Here is a 14,961-nt window from a genome sequence, read left to right as displayed (position 1 = left end):
GAACTCAATTATAATTAACTGTATAACCCCAGGCTCCTGACAATTCTTTCCCTTCTTTAAATACTCTTGACTTAAACAAAATCCTTTAACTCTGTAAGCTACCTTGAAACCTGTTGAGGCTGATTTTGCTCTTTCTAGGTGTGTCTCCCTGTGAGCAATGCACTTCTCCTCCACTTTCGCATGTATAAATCCCAGCCATCTTTCAATATCTAGCGAAGCTGGGGCATCACTCAATTATATCTTCCCAACCTGAGTGGACATCATCATCTCTCTCCCTGTGTGCACTCACAGCCCTCATCGCTTCATGTGGATACTTTTGCCTGGAATTGGAGCCGCTCCTGTCTTGTGGCACCCCACCCTCTAGCTAAAGCTGGTGGAGGGCAGGAGTTGGCAACAACTCCTAAAACCCAGCACGTGGGAGACACTCAGTAAGCACTGAACAGCTTCCTATCCACTCGTGGTCTAATTTCTCCAGAGCAAGAACAAAACTCTCCTCAAGTCAGCCCCCACAGACAGAATTCCCTGATTTCTAATCTCTCTCCTGGCATAGCCCAGCGCTGTCTTGGACACACTGCATACCCACAGCGAAGAGCAGCAGAATCGGGTTTAGGAGACTTGGACCTAGTCTCTGCCTGAGACTTCAGAAGTCAGTCAGGGTGTAGAGCACATAAGTGCTCGCTGTCCGAGGTCGGCCTTTCAGAACCGAGGGTCAAGTAACAAGCAACAGTAACTGGCCAGGGTGGCGGTAAGGCGGCGGCCCCTCCAAAATCCCGTCCCACCCTCGCGACAGTCCTGGACGAAGGCATTTCGCGCTCTTCGGACACAGACCCGAGCCGGATGAGGAGCTGAGGGCTCCTGCTCGGTGGGTGACAGAGGAAGGCCTCGAACCCAGGTCACGGCTCCCAGTTCAGGGGATCTGGGCGGAAAGAGAGAGGGTGGAGAAGGGTCCTGCTCGTCCAGCCTCAGTCCCTCCTGCCGCCTGCTGAGACCTCCCGACCCTGGGTCATCAGACTTGGACTGGGTCTGGGGGTCGCCGGCACCCCCGCCCCCTGCTCCGCGCCATCTTGGAGCGCTGAGGCGACCGCTCTGGACCTCCCCGAACCCCTGCTCCAGAAGTTACTCACCCGCACTGCCCGGGGCCAGGCCCCCTGCCACCTCCGCGACCCTAGCCACCGTCAGGAGAAGCAGCAACGCGCCTCGCGGGGAGGCCCGGACGGTCGCCATGTCCAGGCCTGGGGCTCCAGGGCAGCTTGATGCTCGGACCCAGCCTGCCCGCCGCGGCAACTCGCGGAGGCCCCGCCCCCGTGGCCCGGACCCTTGGTGATTGGCTGCGGCGCGAAACTCCGCCCGTCGGCCGCAAGGATTTTCCAAAACCTGCTGGGGGCGGGAACCTGCCCGAGACCCCGCTCTTTGTTAAGGCCAAGCTAGCTATCTGTCCGCTTCTGCGGCGGAATCTGGCAGCCGGCGTTCTCCAAGAGGCGAGTCAGAGGATGTCAGGGTTGGGAGGGTCCTAAGAACGCCTCGGCCTCCCGAGGTTTGCAGATGCGGTCACTGAGGCTCAGCGAAGAGACCATCAGCCCAAGGTCACACCGCAAGTTCTCCTGAGAACTGGGGCACAGGCCAAAGCTGAACCAAAGGGACTTGTCCCTTTCACGTACTTCGATGATCTTAATATCCTTTCTGCCCGACGCTGCCCCACACCCCATGAGGGCGTGTCATCTGGGACAACTCCGCCTCCCCTGAAATCGGAGGGGCTCTGCCTCTGACAATCTCCTGACAAGAGCCCGAGGCAAGAATTCGCCACCAAACGTCTTCTGCACGTGTAGCCTCACTGTATCTTTGATGTTCTAAGGACACCTGATGTTGCCATCAGGAGAATGTGGAGAGGAGAATGCTTGTTTATCTAAATATGGAGAGCCTCGAAGGCCAGGCTGGGTTTAGACTTCAAGAGACAATTTGGAGGTGGGTACGCTTATTATCAAAGCTTTCTCCAACCCCCACCCCGTTCCTGTGTCCCTCCTTCTCTCCCTCTCCTTTCCTTTTGTCAATTATGTAATACATTTTTTCCTTTCCTCTTCCTTAAAAAAGCAAAAAGCAAACATAACCACAGTTACATTTTTAAATATGGAATATCATTAAATATCCAGTGTTTACATTTTCCTTATTGTCTCATAATTTCCTTTTACAGTTTTCAAGTGCCAACCGAAGTCCATGTATAGGAGTTAGTTTGTATGTCCTTTAGGTCTCTATATATTCTCTCCTTTAGGAAAATGTGAATAAGTTACAATAATCTTTCTAAAACGTTTGCTCTGGCAACAACCCTCTTGCTTCTCTGAGAGACCACCTCTTTATTTACAGGATGGAATGATGTACAGTTATTCACCATGATATCAGAGGCTCTCAGCATTTAAACCCAATCACCTTTACCAGTTTCATCTCGCCTTACATCCCACTCCTCTCTAGGAGAGAAGAGTCAAAAAACCTAGAGTCGCGCTGATACGGTAGCCACTAGCCACATGTGGCTGTTGAATACTTGAAACATAGCAATTCCAAACTGAAATATGATGGAACCAGATTTGGAAGACTTAATATGAAAACAAGAACCTTGCTTATTTAACTTATATGCAGAGTACATCATGCGAAATGCCGGACTGTACAAAGCACAAGCTGGAATCAAGATTGCAGGGAGAAATATCAATAACCTCAGATATGCAGATGACACCACCCTTATGGCAGAAAGTGAAGAGGAACTAAAAAGCCTCTTGATGAAAGTGAAAAAGAGTGAAAAAGCTGACTTAAAACTCAACATTCAAAAAACAAATATCATGGCATCTGGTCCCATCACTTCATGGCAGATAGATGGGGAAACAATGGAAACAGTGACAGACTATTTTATTGGGCTCCAAAATCACTGCAGACAGTGACTGCAGCAATGAAATTAAAAGATGCTTGCTCCTTGGAAGAAAAGCTATGACAAACCTAGCGTATTAAAAAGCAGAGACATTACTTTACCGACAAAGGTCCATCTAGTCAAAGCTATGGTTTTTCCAGTAGTCACGTATGGATATGAGAGTTGGACCATAAAGAAAGCTGAGCACCGAAGAATTGATGCTTTTGAGCTGTGGTGTTGACGAAGACTCTCGAGAGTCCCTTGGACAGCAAGAAGATCAAACAAGTCAATCCTAAAGGAAATCAGTCCTGAATATTCATTGGAAGGACTGATGCTGATGCTGAAACTCCAACACTTTGGCCACCTGATGCGAAGAACTGACGCACTGGAAAAGACCCTGATGCTGGAAAAGATTGAAGGCAAGAGGAGAAGGGGATGACAGAGGATGAGATGGTTGGATGGCATCACCGACTCGATGGACATGAGTTTGAGCAAGCTCTGGGAGTTGGTGATGGACAGGGAAGCCTGGTGTGCTGTAGTCCATGGGGTCACAAAGAGTTGGACACGACTGAGCGACTGAACTGAAAATGTTATTAAAACTAATTTCACCTTTTTTTAAAAACTTGTTTTTGTTTTAAAATGACTTTATTTTTTAGAGTGGTTTTCAGCTCACAGAAAAACTAAGCAGAAGTTACAGAGATTTTTCATAAACCCCATGCTTCAACATACGATATACTCACAGACCCCTCCAGTATCAACATCTCACACCTCAGTGGTGCATTTGTTACAGCTGATGAAGCTGCACTGACACATCATTATCACCCGAAGTCCCCAGTTTACCTTAGAGTTCATTCTTGGCTTTACACATTCTGTGGGTTTTGACAAATGTATAATGACATGTAGCCACCATTATTCTTTTTACTTTTTTTAATGTGACTATTAGAAAACTTAAAATCATGTATATGGTTCACTTTGGGGTTCATATAGTTCTATTGTACAGTGCTGGTGTAATTACTTTTCATTCTAAACAAAGGTTAATGCTCAGAGAGCATCTTTAAAGTGGCACTTTTAAAAATGTTACTCATCAATGATTTTGTCCTGAGCTCAAAACATCTTTCTATATTTCAGATAAATAAAACCCATCAAATCTTTTGATTCATCTTTGTGTACTATGATTTCCCCATCATTTTACTTTTGTTTCTTTATAAAGTATTTCAAGTAAGCTTCCTGCAGAAATCATATAGTTGGTTGCTTTTTTAAAAAAAATTTAATATGATAATATTTGCCTCTTAATGCGAGTGTTTGGATTTAATGTAACTATTGATATATGGTTGAGTTTAAATATATCTTGCAATTTGTTTTCTATTTACTCCAGTTGTTCTTTTTTCCTTTTTCCTACTTTTCCTACCTTCTCTCAGAATAATAAAGTGTTTGGAGTGTTGTTTTTATTATTTCATTATATCTCTTCTATTGGCTTATCAGCTCTACTTCTTTGTTTTATTTTTCAGTAGGTGCACTAGAGTTTAGTATACAGTTTAACTTATTACAGTCCACCTTCAAATAATAATTATCACTTCATGTCAAATGTAAGATGTGACACCAATATACTTCCACTTTCTCCTCCCATCTTTTGTGCTAACGTTATCATACATTTTGCTTCCACGCTCTGTTATTATTTGCTTTAAATAGTCAATTATTTACGAGATTATAAAATGAGAAACTGGGTTTTATATTTACCCATATGTCAAGCATTTCTGATGCTCTTCATTTCTTTATGTAACTCCAGATTTCTCTTTGGTATCTAGAGGAAGATAAATATTTTGATTAAGAACATGGCAGATTTTGCTGATTTTAATTAACTAGGACCCCAGACATTGGTTTTAGGGGTTTATGCATACTATTAATTCATTTCTGAAGTTAATTTTTAATGGAAATGATTTTTCTATTTTTTTTTTTAATTTTTTTTAATTTTTTAATTTTTTTTTTTTTAAATTTCAGGTATACACGTGCTCCCCATCCCGAACCCTCCTCCCTCCCCCCTCCCCACACCATCCCCCCGGGCCATCCCAGCGCACCAGTCCCAAGCATCCAGCACCGTGCACCGAACCCGGACTGGCACCCCGCCTCACACATGACACTTCACATCACATGCCTCAATGCCACATTTTTCTAGGTTTATTTAGCTTAAACACATTTTCTTATCAATCAGAGACAGTCCCTCCACTCCCATCAGTCCCCAGCAACTTGACTCACTGGGATGGGGAAGGAGGCAAGCCCCTGGAAAAGGGAGGCTGTAGTGGGCTGGGACACGGAACCCCAGAGGGGCTTGAAAATATGAGATAAGAGGGGATCTGAGCCTTGTCTCATGGAGCTCAGAGAAGAGAGACACCTCATAATGTTCCCCTGCCCTTTGGTGGCAAATGTGTCCTGTTCCTTGCTCCCCACCGAGAATGACACAGAAGAGGAGCTAAATGTTTTCTGTCTCTGGTGGCTCAGATGGTAAAAAATCTGCCCAACAATGTAGGAGACTCGCGTTCGATACCTGTGTCAGGAAGATCCTCTGGAGAAGAGAACGGCAACGAGTATTCATGCCTGGAGAATTCCATGGACAGAGGAGCCTGGCGGGCTATAGTCCATATGGTTACGAAGAGCTGGACACAACTGAGTGACTAAAACAGGAGCTGAGAGAGCTGAGACCCCAAAGAGGCCTCCAGATCAGAACAAGGAGGCTGTAACTGGTATCTGCATGGTCTGTACAACTGGATGCCAGATGAGAATGCAGGTACCAATGGGGATTGATTATGACAACTGAGGACCAGATGTCCTGCCTTCTTCCCCAGTCCCAGCTGGTGGGTTTGACTCTATGTATTTTCCTCTCAAAACTATGGAGGGGGTTGGGGAGAGGCCTTGACTCAGCTGAGATCCTACTGAATTGACTGAGATTAAGTTTCAGTTGTTCGGCAGGAAGGGGACTTGCAGAGACAAGTAGCTGTTGATCAAGATTTGTGCAGCCCTGCTAGAAACTGTGGCTTAGAAGCAACTGCCCAGCCAGAGCAAACATTTTCTGAGTGCTATCATGTTCTCTGTTCGTTTACTGCCTGTGACTATAACCTTGGAGAACAAAGGATCCCATGCCTTGGAGCAGAATCAGTGTATTTGACAGTCCCATTGCCCCTATATTGAGATCTCACAGGACAGAGAGAAGCCCTAACGCAAAGTCATTCAATAAGAACACATTATAAAACTTAACATTGTGACCTCAGTCTGTGATGTTGGTACAATATCTTGCCAGCGTCCAGTAAGCCCTCTAAACATATGAGCCTGTGAGTATGAAATTGTCCCCATTCTCTACTTTCCTTGCTTGCTTACTTCAGCAATTTTCAAATTTAAAAAATATTATTTTTATTTTTTAGCAATGGAACCCTTTTCCCAACAAAATCTTACAGAGTCCTACCATATAAAATAGAATTAAAAAAGCTATATTTCAGTGCTACATTTATTTTCTCAGTTCAAATATATAATTAATAATTGGTTCAAAGACAATAAATGAGAATTCAGATAATAAATAAAATTTTGATGAACACAAAAACTTGCAATTGGGAATTATGTATGATAATTGTGGGCTTCCCTGGTAGCTCAGCTGGTAAAGAATCTGCCTGCAATGCAGGAGACCCCGGTTCAATTCCTGGCTCAGGAAGATTCCCTGGAGAAGGAATAGGCCATCCAGTATCCTTGGGCTTCCCTGGTAGCTCAAATTGTAAAGAATCCGCCTGCGATGTGGGACGCCTGGGTTCGATCCCTGGGTTGGGAAGATCCCCTGGAGGAGGGCATGGCAACCCACTCCAGTATTGTTGCCTGGAGAATCCCCATGGACAGAGGAGCCTGGCAGGCTATATTATAGTCCATGGGGTCCCAAAGAATTGGACACGACTGAATGACTAAGCACAGCACAACATGATAATTGCAGTCATACCAGTTTTGGCTTCCATTTCTGTACTTTGTTTTGGTTGCCTGTTGTAGAGAAAATCCTGCTTCATACAGATGAGTAGTTTGCAAAGGGTCTTGGTTTTTGAATTAGCCCACCTTGCATTCTCTGACTACTCTTTGTTCAAATTAACATGGTACCTTGAAAAAGAAATATTGAGAGATTTTTGTTTCAATACTGATTCAGTAACACTTATGTCCATACCAAAATCTGCACATGGATATTTATAGCAGCTTTGTTCATAACTGCTAAAACTTGGAAGCAACCAAGATGTTTTTTAGTAGGTAAGTGGTTAAATTAACTGTGATACCTCCATACAATGGAAGATTGTTGAGCAATAAAAAGAAATGAGCTAGTCAAACCACAGAGTGTTGTATGGAAGGAGAGAAGGTTAGCACCCGCCTTTACAAGGATGGAAGAGGCCCTTGGGCCTGACAACACACAGATGGTTAAGGCATTGATACCTACTTTGTGGCGTCTAACCACTATTTTTAAAAGGGGATGGTGGCAGCCGAGGATGAGATGGTTAGACAGCATCACCAACTCAATGGACATGAGTCTGAGCAAACTCTGGGAGACAGTGAAGGACAGTGAAGCTTGGCATGCTGCAGTCCATGGGGCCACAAAAAGTCAGGCACAACTTAGCAACTGAACAGAACAGAACAGAATAATAATCACAATGTTAGAAAAAAAAAAAAGAAAACCAATACCAACAGCAAAAAACACCCCACAAAAAGACAGGGATGAAACTTAAAAAGGCATATTTCTGAGTGAAAGAAGCCAATCTGAAAAGGTTACATACCTTCAGATTCCAACTCAATAACATTCTGGAAAAGGCAAAATTATGGAGACAATAAAAAGATTAGGGATTGTCAGGGGCTAAAGGGGGAGGGCAGGGTGAAGAGGCAGAGCACAGAGGATTTTCAGGTCAGTTAAAGTGCTCTGTTTAAAACTATAATGCTCAGATCAGATCAGATCAGATCAGGTCAGTCGCTCAGTCGTGTCCGACTCTTTGCGACCCCATGAATCGCAGCACACCAGGCCTCCCTGTCCATCGCCAGCTCCCAGAGTTCACTGAGACTCACGTCCATCGAGTCAGTGATGCCATCCAGCCATCTCATCCTCTGTCGTCCCCTTCTCCTTCTGCCCCCAATCCCTCCCAGCATCAGAGTCTTTTCCAATGGGTGCTGGATACATGTTAATATACACATTTGTCCAAACCCACACACCAGGAGTGAACTCTAAACTATGAACTCTGGGTGATGATGTGTCAATATAGATTCACTGATACCATTGTAACAGAGATACCATTCTGCTGGTGGATGTTGACAGTCCGAGAGGATGTGGGCCGAGGGGGACCTGGCATATGGGAACTCTCAGTACCTCCTGCCCAGTTTTGCTGTGAAGCTAAAATTGCTCTAAAAAACAAACTGTATTGATTTTTAAAATGCCAGTTCGACATTAAAAATTAAAAAATATTGATTCACTAATAAAGTTTGGATAATTGCTCAAATTCCTTATCATAAATGTAGTCAGAGAAGTAACACCCCCAAATGTCTAGTTAACTCCAATACTATATATAATGTGACATTATTACTGTGTGACCGCTTACATGTTCCTTTGTCATTGTGCAATTGGCTATGACACTATGATGAGAACATGCACCAGGCAGATGATTCTGAGCTTTGACCAATGCTTAATTGGAAACAGTGCACATTTGTATTCCTTGGTACTACTGTACGTAAGCAGTTGAGCGTAGGCTTGGATTTGAGAAATGATCAGTGCAGATTTACACTTTTTCTAATCAAGGACACATCCAAAGAAGATGAAATATGCAGAGACGGTAGGAAAAGATTTATTCTGAGGTCTATGTAAAGGAATCAACTCAACAACACACATACTTGTGATAGTGGTTTCTTGTGTGTCAAAAATCAAAATGCAAGTTTGTGTGTGTCCATGGTCTTACTTAAAAGTTATTTAGTTATTTAGATTATACATTAAAGAAGCTCAAATCAAATATTTGTAGAGCCCAACAAACTTCCATTTGGGAGCAGCTTGATTCTTGCTTGGTTAGACTATATTATTCAAGAGTTTTATACAAGAGTTTTGTATATTGGAACATGTCTGTTTTAATTCTGATACCCTCTTTCCCTTCCAAAATAATGAATCATGCTCTCTTCCACAGCTGGAATAAATATGTCATTCGGTTGTCTTTTTTTTGCTTTGTATAATCATGATGGTGTTTACGTTTAATTCTAATCCATCCTGTTTCTGGCAGCGTGTGGTGTGATGTATGGATCAAAGGAAAAACCTTCATTCAGTTGAATGTCGCTGTTGTCCCACTGTTTATTAAAAACTGGTTCCTCTTCATGCTATTAATTTTGACCTGATGTGTATATGTATTAAATTCTTGTAGTTGGAATTAATTTTCTGGTATCTCATAACCATTGATTTTACACACAAAAAAATAACAACACTTAAAAAAAAAAAGCCAATGGTCTATTGTTCAGTAATTGTTATATTTTAGTAAGTTCAAATCTGGCAGGAAGACTCCAACATCATTACCTTCAAAAGATCCTTGTTCAATTATACTTTATAAGCTCAGTAGAATCTTCTGGGGAATTAAAAACACTAAACAACTTTGTTTCTAAGCCCAATTTTCCTATTGGTCTTACCACAGAAACAGTGAAATTTGAATTGTTGTAGGGTAGAGACTAGGAGATGGAGAAGGCAATGGCAACCCACTCCAGCCTGGCAAATCCCATGTATGGAGGAGCCTGGTAGGCTGCAGTCCATGGGGTCTCTAGGAGTCAGACACGACTGAGCGACTTCACTTTCACTTTTCACTTTCATGCATTGGAGAAGGAAATGGCAACCCACTCCAGTGTTCTTACCTGGAGAATCCCAAGGAAGGTGGAGCCTGGTGGACTGCCATCTATGGGGTCGCACAGAGTCGAACACAACTGAAGCGACTTAGCAGCCAGCAGCAGCAGAGACCAGGAATGTGAATATTAAAGAAGTTCTTCCATCTGTTACAATTTGAGAGCTTCCAACTTAAAAATTAAGGTTATTGTCTTATATTTATACTCTCAAGCCCCTGGTCCATCACTCTGCCTTCCTTTATACTCCCAAAACACTCATCATTTTTTCCTTGACACAGTCTGTCATGTCTAGAATTATTTTTGTTCCCAATTATTTGGTACTTTTACTAGTGTAAATAAGATATTATTTCTGTTTTTATTTTTGCTCTATATTGATGGAATGTAGGAATACAATTGACATTTGAGAAGTTATTTCTATATTCTTAACTTTCCTGAACTCTTAGTACTGATAATATTTTTCTAGTTAATACTTAGAAATACAATCATTATGTTTTCTGTAGAAATTGACATCTGTTTCTTCCTCTGCTATGTTAATGCCTCTTATTTTGTACTTGACAACATATTTATATCTATCTGCACTCGGACACGACTGAAGTGACTTAGCAGCAGCAGCAGCACTTGACTGCACTTTAGTGCTATTTGAAATGGGAATGGCTGGTTTCTGGTCTAGCATGGAAGAAGCTTGGGAGATGCCATACTGTACTAACAAGCAAAAATCTGAACAGACTTATTGATAAACCAATAATTCTTCTTAGACCTGTAAGAGAAATGAGGTCACAGGGCAAACTGCTACCCCCACATTGGAGAGAGCAGCCTGGGTTGCTGATGCTGGAGGACTTGGTACCTGCAGGAGTTGCTTCCTTGCCTCTCTCCTCAGTCCCTTGTCCCTAGTCCCCAGTCTTGCAGGGCCTACTACTCAGAGGTGCAGTGTCACCTAGGAACTGGGCAGAGATCCAGAATCTCCAGCCTCACCTCCGACTCAATGAATCTTAATCAGCATTTTCACAACCTCCCCAGGTGACTCAGGAACCTTTTCAGGTTTCACAAGTACTGACCTCAGGAGCTTGCAGAAATGTCCACCAGATGGCAGGTTTGCAGCAGGCACAGGTATCCAGAGACACCTCTGGCCACCCAAGTTCATTGGCATAAAGCAGCTGTGATGTGATGTCACTGTGGTTATGCACAAAGTCAACAATTTCTAGCCAGCACTTCTAGAAATTCAAAGCTCCTTCCTTCTAGGTTGTTAAATAGGAGCTTCCATTGCCTATGAAACAAAGGCATAATGGTCAGTCTACTTTTTAGTTTTAGTCACATGGTCTACAATGTGAACCTTGGGAGACTCCCTTCTGTTTGCTGGGTTCTCACTTCTCTACCAGGACAATGGGGGTTTGGAGACCATGTGTTCTGGAGTCTGAAAATCTATGACAGTCACTCAGTTAGGTGTTTCTGACTCACCAGGTTCCTCACAGCAGCCTTCGCGTCCTTGTTCCTGAGGCTGTAGATGATGGGGTTGAGCATGGGGGTCACCACCCCATAGAAGAGGGAGGTGAGCTTGTCTGCAAGGTCCTCTTTGTCTGCCCCCAGGGGGTCCTTGTTTTTGGGCTTCCCGTACATGAAGAGGATGGTCCCGTAGAAGATGACCACAACTGTGAGGTGGGCAGAGCAGGTGGAGACCTTTTTCTTCCCTACTGCTGAAGGGATCCTCAGGATGGTAGCAATGATGAACACATGGTAGAAAAAGATGAACGGAACTGAGATGCCCATGAAAATAACAGTTGTTATCCCCATGCTGATCACATTGATGGAGATGTTAGCACAAGCCATGGCACTTCAGGACAGCCAGGATCTCACAGGTGAAGTGGTTGATGATGTTGTCCCCACGGAAGGGCAGCCTCACAGCCTGGGATGTCTGAACTACAGAGTTGGTGATACCAGCTGCTCAGGAGCCAACAGCCATGGGCATGTAGGCAGCCTTGCTCATGATGACGGAGTACCTTAGGGAGTTGCAGATGGCTACATAGCGGTAAAGTGCCATCATGCTCAGGAGCACATACTCTGTTCCCACTATGGTGAAGGAGAGGACCATCTGCATGGCACAGGCTGAGAATGGGATGGTTTTCCTGGGAGTCAGGAAGCTGTCAAGGATGAGGGGGACTGAGGAGGTTGTTTAGCAGATGTCCAGGAAGGAGAGGTTCCCCAGGAAGAAGTACATGGGTGTGTGCAGACGGGAGTCAAGGATGGTCACCAGGATGAGAATCCCATTGCCCAGCAGGATCACCAGGTACAAGAGCAGGATGAGCACAAAGAGCTTTCTCCAGCTCTGGGGGGGCTGACAGGCCCAGGCAAATGAACTCCACCAGTGGGGAGGTCTGATCGGACCCGTCCACAGCGCCTCTGCTCTGTCACCTGCAGGAACTCAGAAGCTCAACCTCAGCACTCTCTCATTGAAGTGCTGGCTTGCTAGTGAGGAATGCCCTCTCTGCTGAGCAAGAGGAAAACAACTTTAACAATGATGGTTTCTCTGCGGTTCTCAGTAAGATTCTGGGGACTAGAAGGAATCTAGTTTGTCATCTTAAGCCACCCTCTGTGCAAGAGACATCTGAGATGCCCCTGTGGTGATTTAACTTACCTGATCAGACATACTCATTTCTACTGAAATATCCTAGATGGTGGACTTCTCTTGTTAAATCTTGGTCAGAGAGAGTAGCATTGAAACATAAATTGTTGTTCAGTCACCCAGTTGAGTCTAACTCTTCGCGACCCCATGAACTGCAGTGTGCTAGGCCTCCCTATCCCTCACCATCTCCTGAAGTTTGCCCAAGTTCGTGTTCATTGTACTGGTGATGCCATCCAGCCGTCTCATGCTCTTATACCTTCTTCTCCTTCTGCCCTCCATCATTCCCAGAATCAGGGACTTTTGCAATGAGTCATCTGTTCGCATTAGGAGACAAAAATACTGGAGCTTCAGTTTCAGCATCAGTCCTTCCAATGAGTATTCAGGGTTGATTTCTCTAAAGATTGACTGGCTTGATCTCCTTGCTGTCCAAGGAACTCTCAAGAGTCTTCTCCAGCACCACAGTTCAAAGGGGCATCAATTCTTTGGTGCTCTACTAACTCTCACAACCATATGTGACCACTGGGAAGACCATAGCCTTGACTCTATGGACCTTTGTTGGCAGAGTAATGTCTCTGCTTTTCAACACACTGTCTAGGTTTGTCATAGCTTTCCTGCCAAGAAGCAATCGTCTTCTGACTTCATGGCTGCAGTCATCATCTGAAGTGATTTTAGAGCCCAAGAAGAGGAAATCTGTCACTACTTACACCTCTTCCCCTTCTATTTGCTATTAAGTAATGGGGCCGGATGCCATGATCTTAGTTTTTTTTTAATATTTAGTTTTAAGCTGGCTTTTTCACTCTCCTCGTTCACTCTCATCAAGAGGTTCTTTAGTTGCTCTTTGCTTTCTTCCATTAAAGTGGTAACATCCACATATCTGAGGTTGTTGATGTTTCTCCCACCTATCTTGATTCCAGCTTTTAACTCATCCAGGCTGGCATTTCTCATGATATGCTCAGCATATAGGTTAAATAAACAGGGTGACAACAGACAGCCCTGCCATACTCCTTTCTCAATCCCGAACCAATCAGTTGTTCCATACAGGGTTCTAACTGTTGCTTCTTGACCCACATACAGGTTTCTCAGGAGACAGGTAAGATGGTCTGTATTTCCATCTCTTTAAGAGCTTTCCACAGTTTGCTTCCACATGTACATTACCACATGTAAAATAGACAGCCAGTGGGAATCTGCTGTATGATGCAGGGAGCTCAATCTGGTGCTCTGTGACAACCTAGAGGGGTAAGATGGGGTGGCAGGTGGGAGTTGGAAGGGAGTTTCAAGAGGGAGGGGATATACGTATACCTATGGCTGATTCATGTTGATGTATGGCAGAAACCAACACAACATTGTAAAGCAATTATTCTCCAGTTAAAAATAAATAAATTAAAAAAAAAATCTTTGTCAGAAAAGTGAGACCAGGTTCACTTCATGCTTTTCTCCCTTGGTGTCCAAGGCTGGTGAAATGATCAGCCCTGAAGCCACGGCTCTTGGCAGGCTTTCTTTGCTTCATGGTATCCTCATAGAAATATCTTTTGACTTTCCCCTTTCCTCCTGTAATAGACAACCAGGCCCCAGGCCATCTCTCATCTGTCCCTTCACCCTATCCTGTCTTCCTCTCTCCATTCATCAGCCAACATGACTCACTCACACTTGACTCTGAAACCCCACAGCCTTTCAGGAATGATGCACTGGCTCCAAAAGAGACAACAGTTCCAGGGAGAGGATACTGATGGGTCACTTTGAAAGGGCAGGCTGGACAGAAAGGTCACCTGGGGAAGGTAAGGAGGGTGAGGGCTGGATTTGGGCAGCTGTGTTATGGAGTATGGATGCATTCTAAGATGTTAATCATCCCCCTGGCTGCAGTGCCATCCTGGCCAGTTTGAACTGATGCTCCGGGAAACCAGGCTGCATTTAACAGCCACCATCTCAGCCTCTGGAGAGCCCCAGTTCCCCGATTGATTTCTCAGTCCATTGCCACTGAAGTCAGGCTAATGCCTCATCCCTGACTCTGAAGACCTCAACCTTAGAAAAGAGAATTCTAAACATCTAGTCTCACTGATTTTTTCATTGTACATCCAAGCTACATCCAATAATCCAACAGGATTATTAAGCAATATTCCTGTCCACCAATGAAGATCTCATTACCTTTTTAGGAAGCCCATTCAAGCTTTATAAATCTTGTATCATCTGAAAATTTTGTCTCTTGGGTCAAATCTCTTAATATCTTCCTAATTCTAATTCTAGTTCTGCTCTCTGGGGACACATACAGCATGTCACCCCTTTCTGCCCCATAATAGCTCATCAGAGATCTAAAGATAAAGATGATTCTCTTAATTCTCCTCTTTTCCTGGGTCATACCCTGCGCCAGGAAAATCCAAATGTCTATGATAGAATCCAGGCATCAGGTCTTGTTAAAACTCCCCAGATGGCTTCAATGTTTGGCCAAAGTTGAGAACACGATCCTAACTTTGTATCCCAGGTATTCCATTCTGCCCTTAGGACTTTTAAAAAACAGACACCAACAGACAAACAAATCAAAGTCTTTAGAGACTTTCGTGATTTCTTGCCGGACATTTGCTTGATCAAAAGA

At 44.0% G+C, this 14,961-nt stretch overlaps 1 protein-coding gene, 1 long non-coding RNA gene, 1 other non-coding gene and 1 pseudogene across 3 annotated transcripts in view; 2 read left to right on the top strand and 2 right to left on the bottom strand.

The window, feature by feature from the left end:
- The window catches only part of RECK (reversion inducing cysteine rich protein with kazal motifs), an 81,335-nt gene extending 79,944 nt beyond the window's left edge, over nucleotides 1–1,391 (bottom strand). Inside the window, exon 1 of the mRNA XM_086415846.1 lies at nucleotides 1,125–1,391. Within this exon, the coding sequence (XP_086271972.1) occupies nucleotides 1,125–1,224 (100 nt within the window). The 5' untranslated portion in view covers nucleotides 1,225–1,391. The remainder of the gene's footprint in view (nucleotides 1–1,124) is intronic.
- A 293-nt stretch (nucleotides 1,392–1,684) lies between these two features.
- LOC147367159 (uncharacterized) lies at nucleotides 1,685–6,479 on the top strand. The gene is made up of 2 exons (XR_015169885.1): nucleotides 1,685–1,962; nucleotides 4,889–6,479. It is a non-coding gene; the product is annotated as an uncharacterized LOC147367159 (long non-coding RNA).
- A 764-nt stretch (nucleotides 6,480–7,243) lies between these two features.
- On the top strand, nucleotides 7,244–7,369 carry LOC147367158 (U6atac minor spliceosomal RNA). Its single transcript, XR_015132216.1, has one exon. It is a non-coding gene; the product is annotated as a U6atac minor spliceosomal RNA (small nuclear RNA).
- Nucleotides 7,370–11,047: 3,678 nt separating this feature from the next.
- On the bottom strand, nucleotides 11,048–12,398 carry LOC147367157 (olfactory receptor 13C7-like; annotated as a pseudogene).
- Between the last annotated feature and the right edge of the window lie 2,563 nt (nucleotides 12,399–14,961).

This window comes from Bos grunniens, chromosome 8 (genome assembly GCF_055505025.1).
Source record: "Bos grunniens cultivar Pamir isolate PY7600 chromosome 8, Bosgru_T2T1.0, whole genome shotgun sequence".
NCBI lineage: Eukaryota > Metazoa > Chordata > Mammalia > Artiodactyla > Bovidae > Bos > Bos grunniens.
Note: the sequence above shows the minus strand (reverse complement) of the source record. Positions and strands in the feature narration are given on the sequence as shown.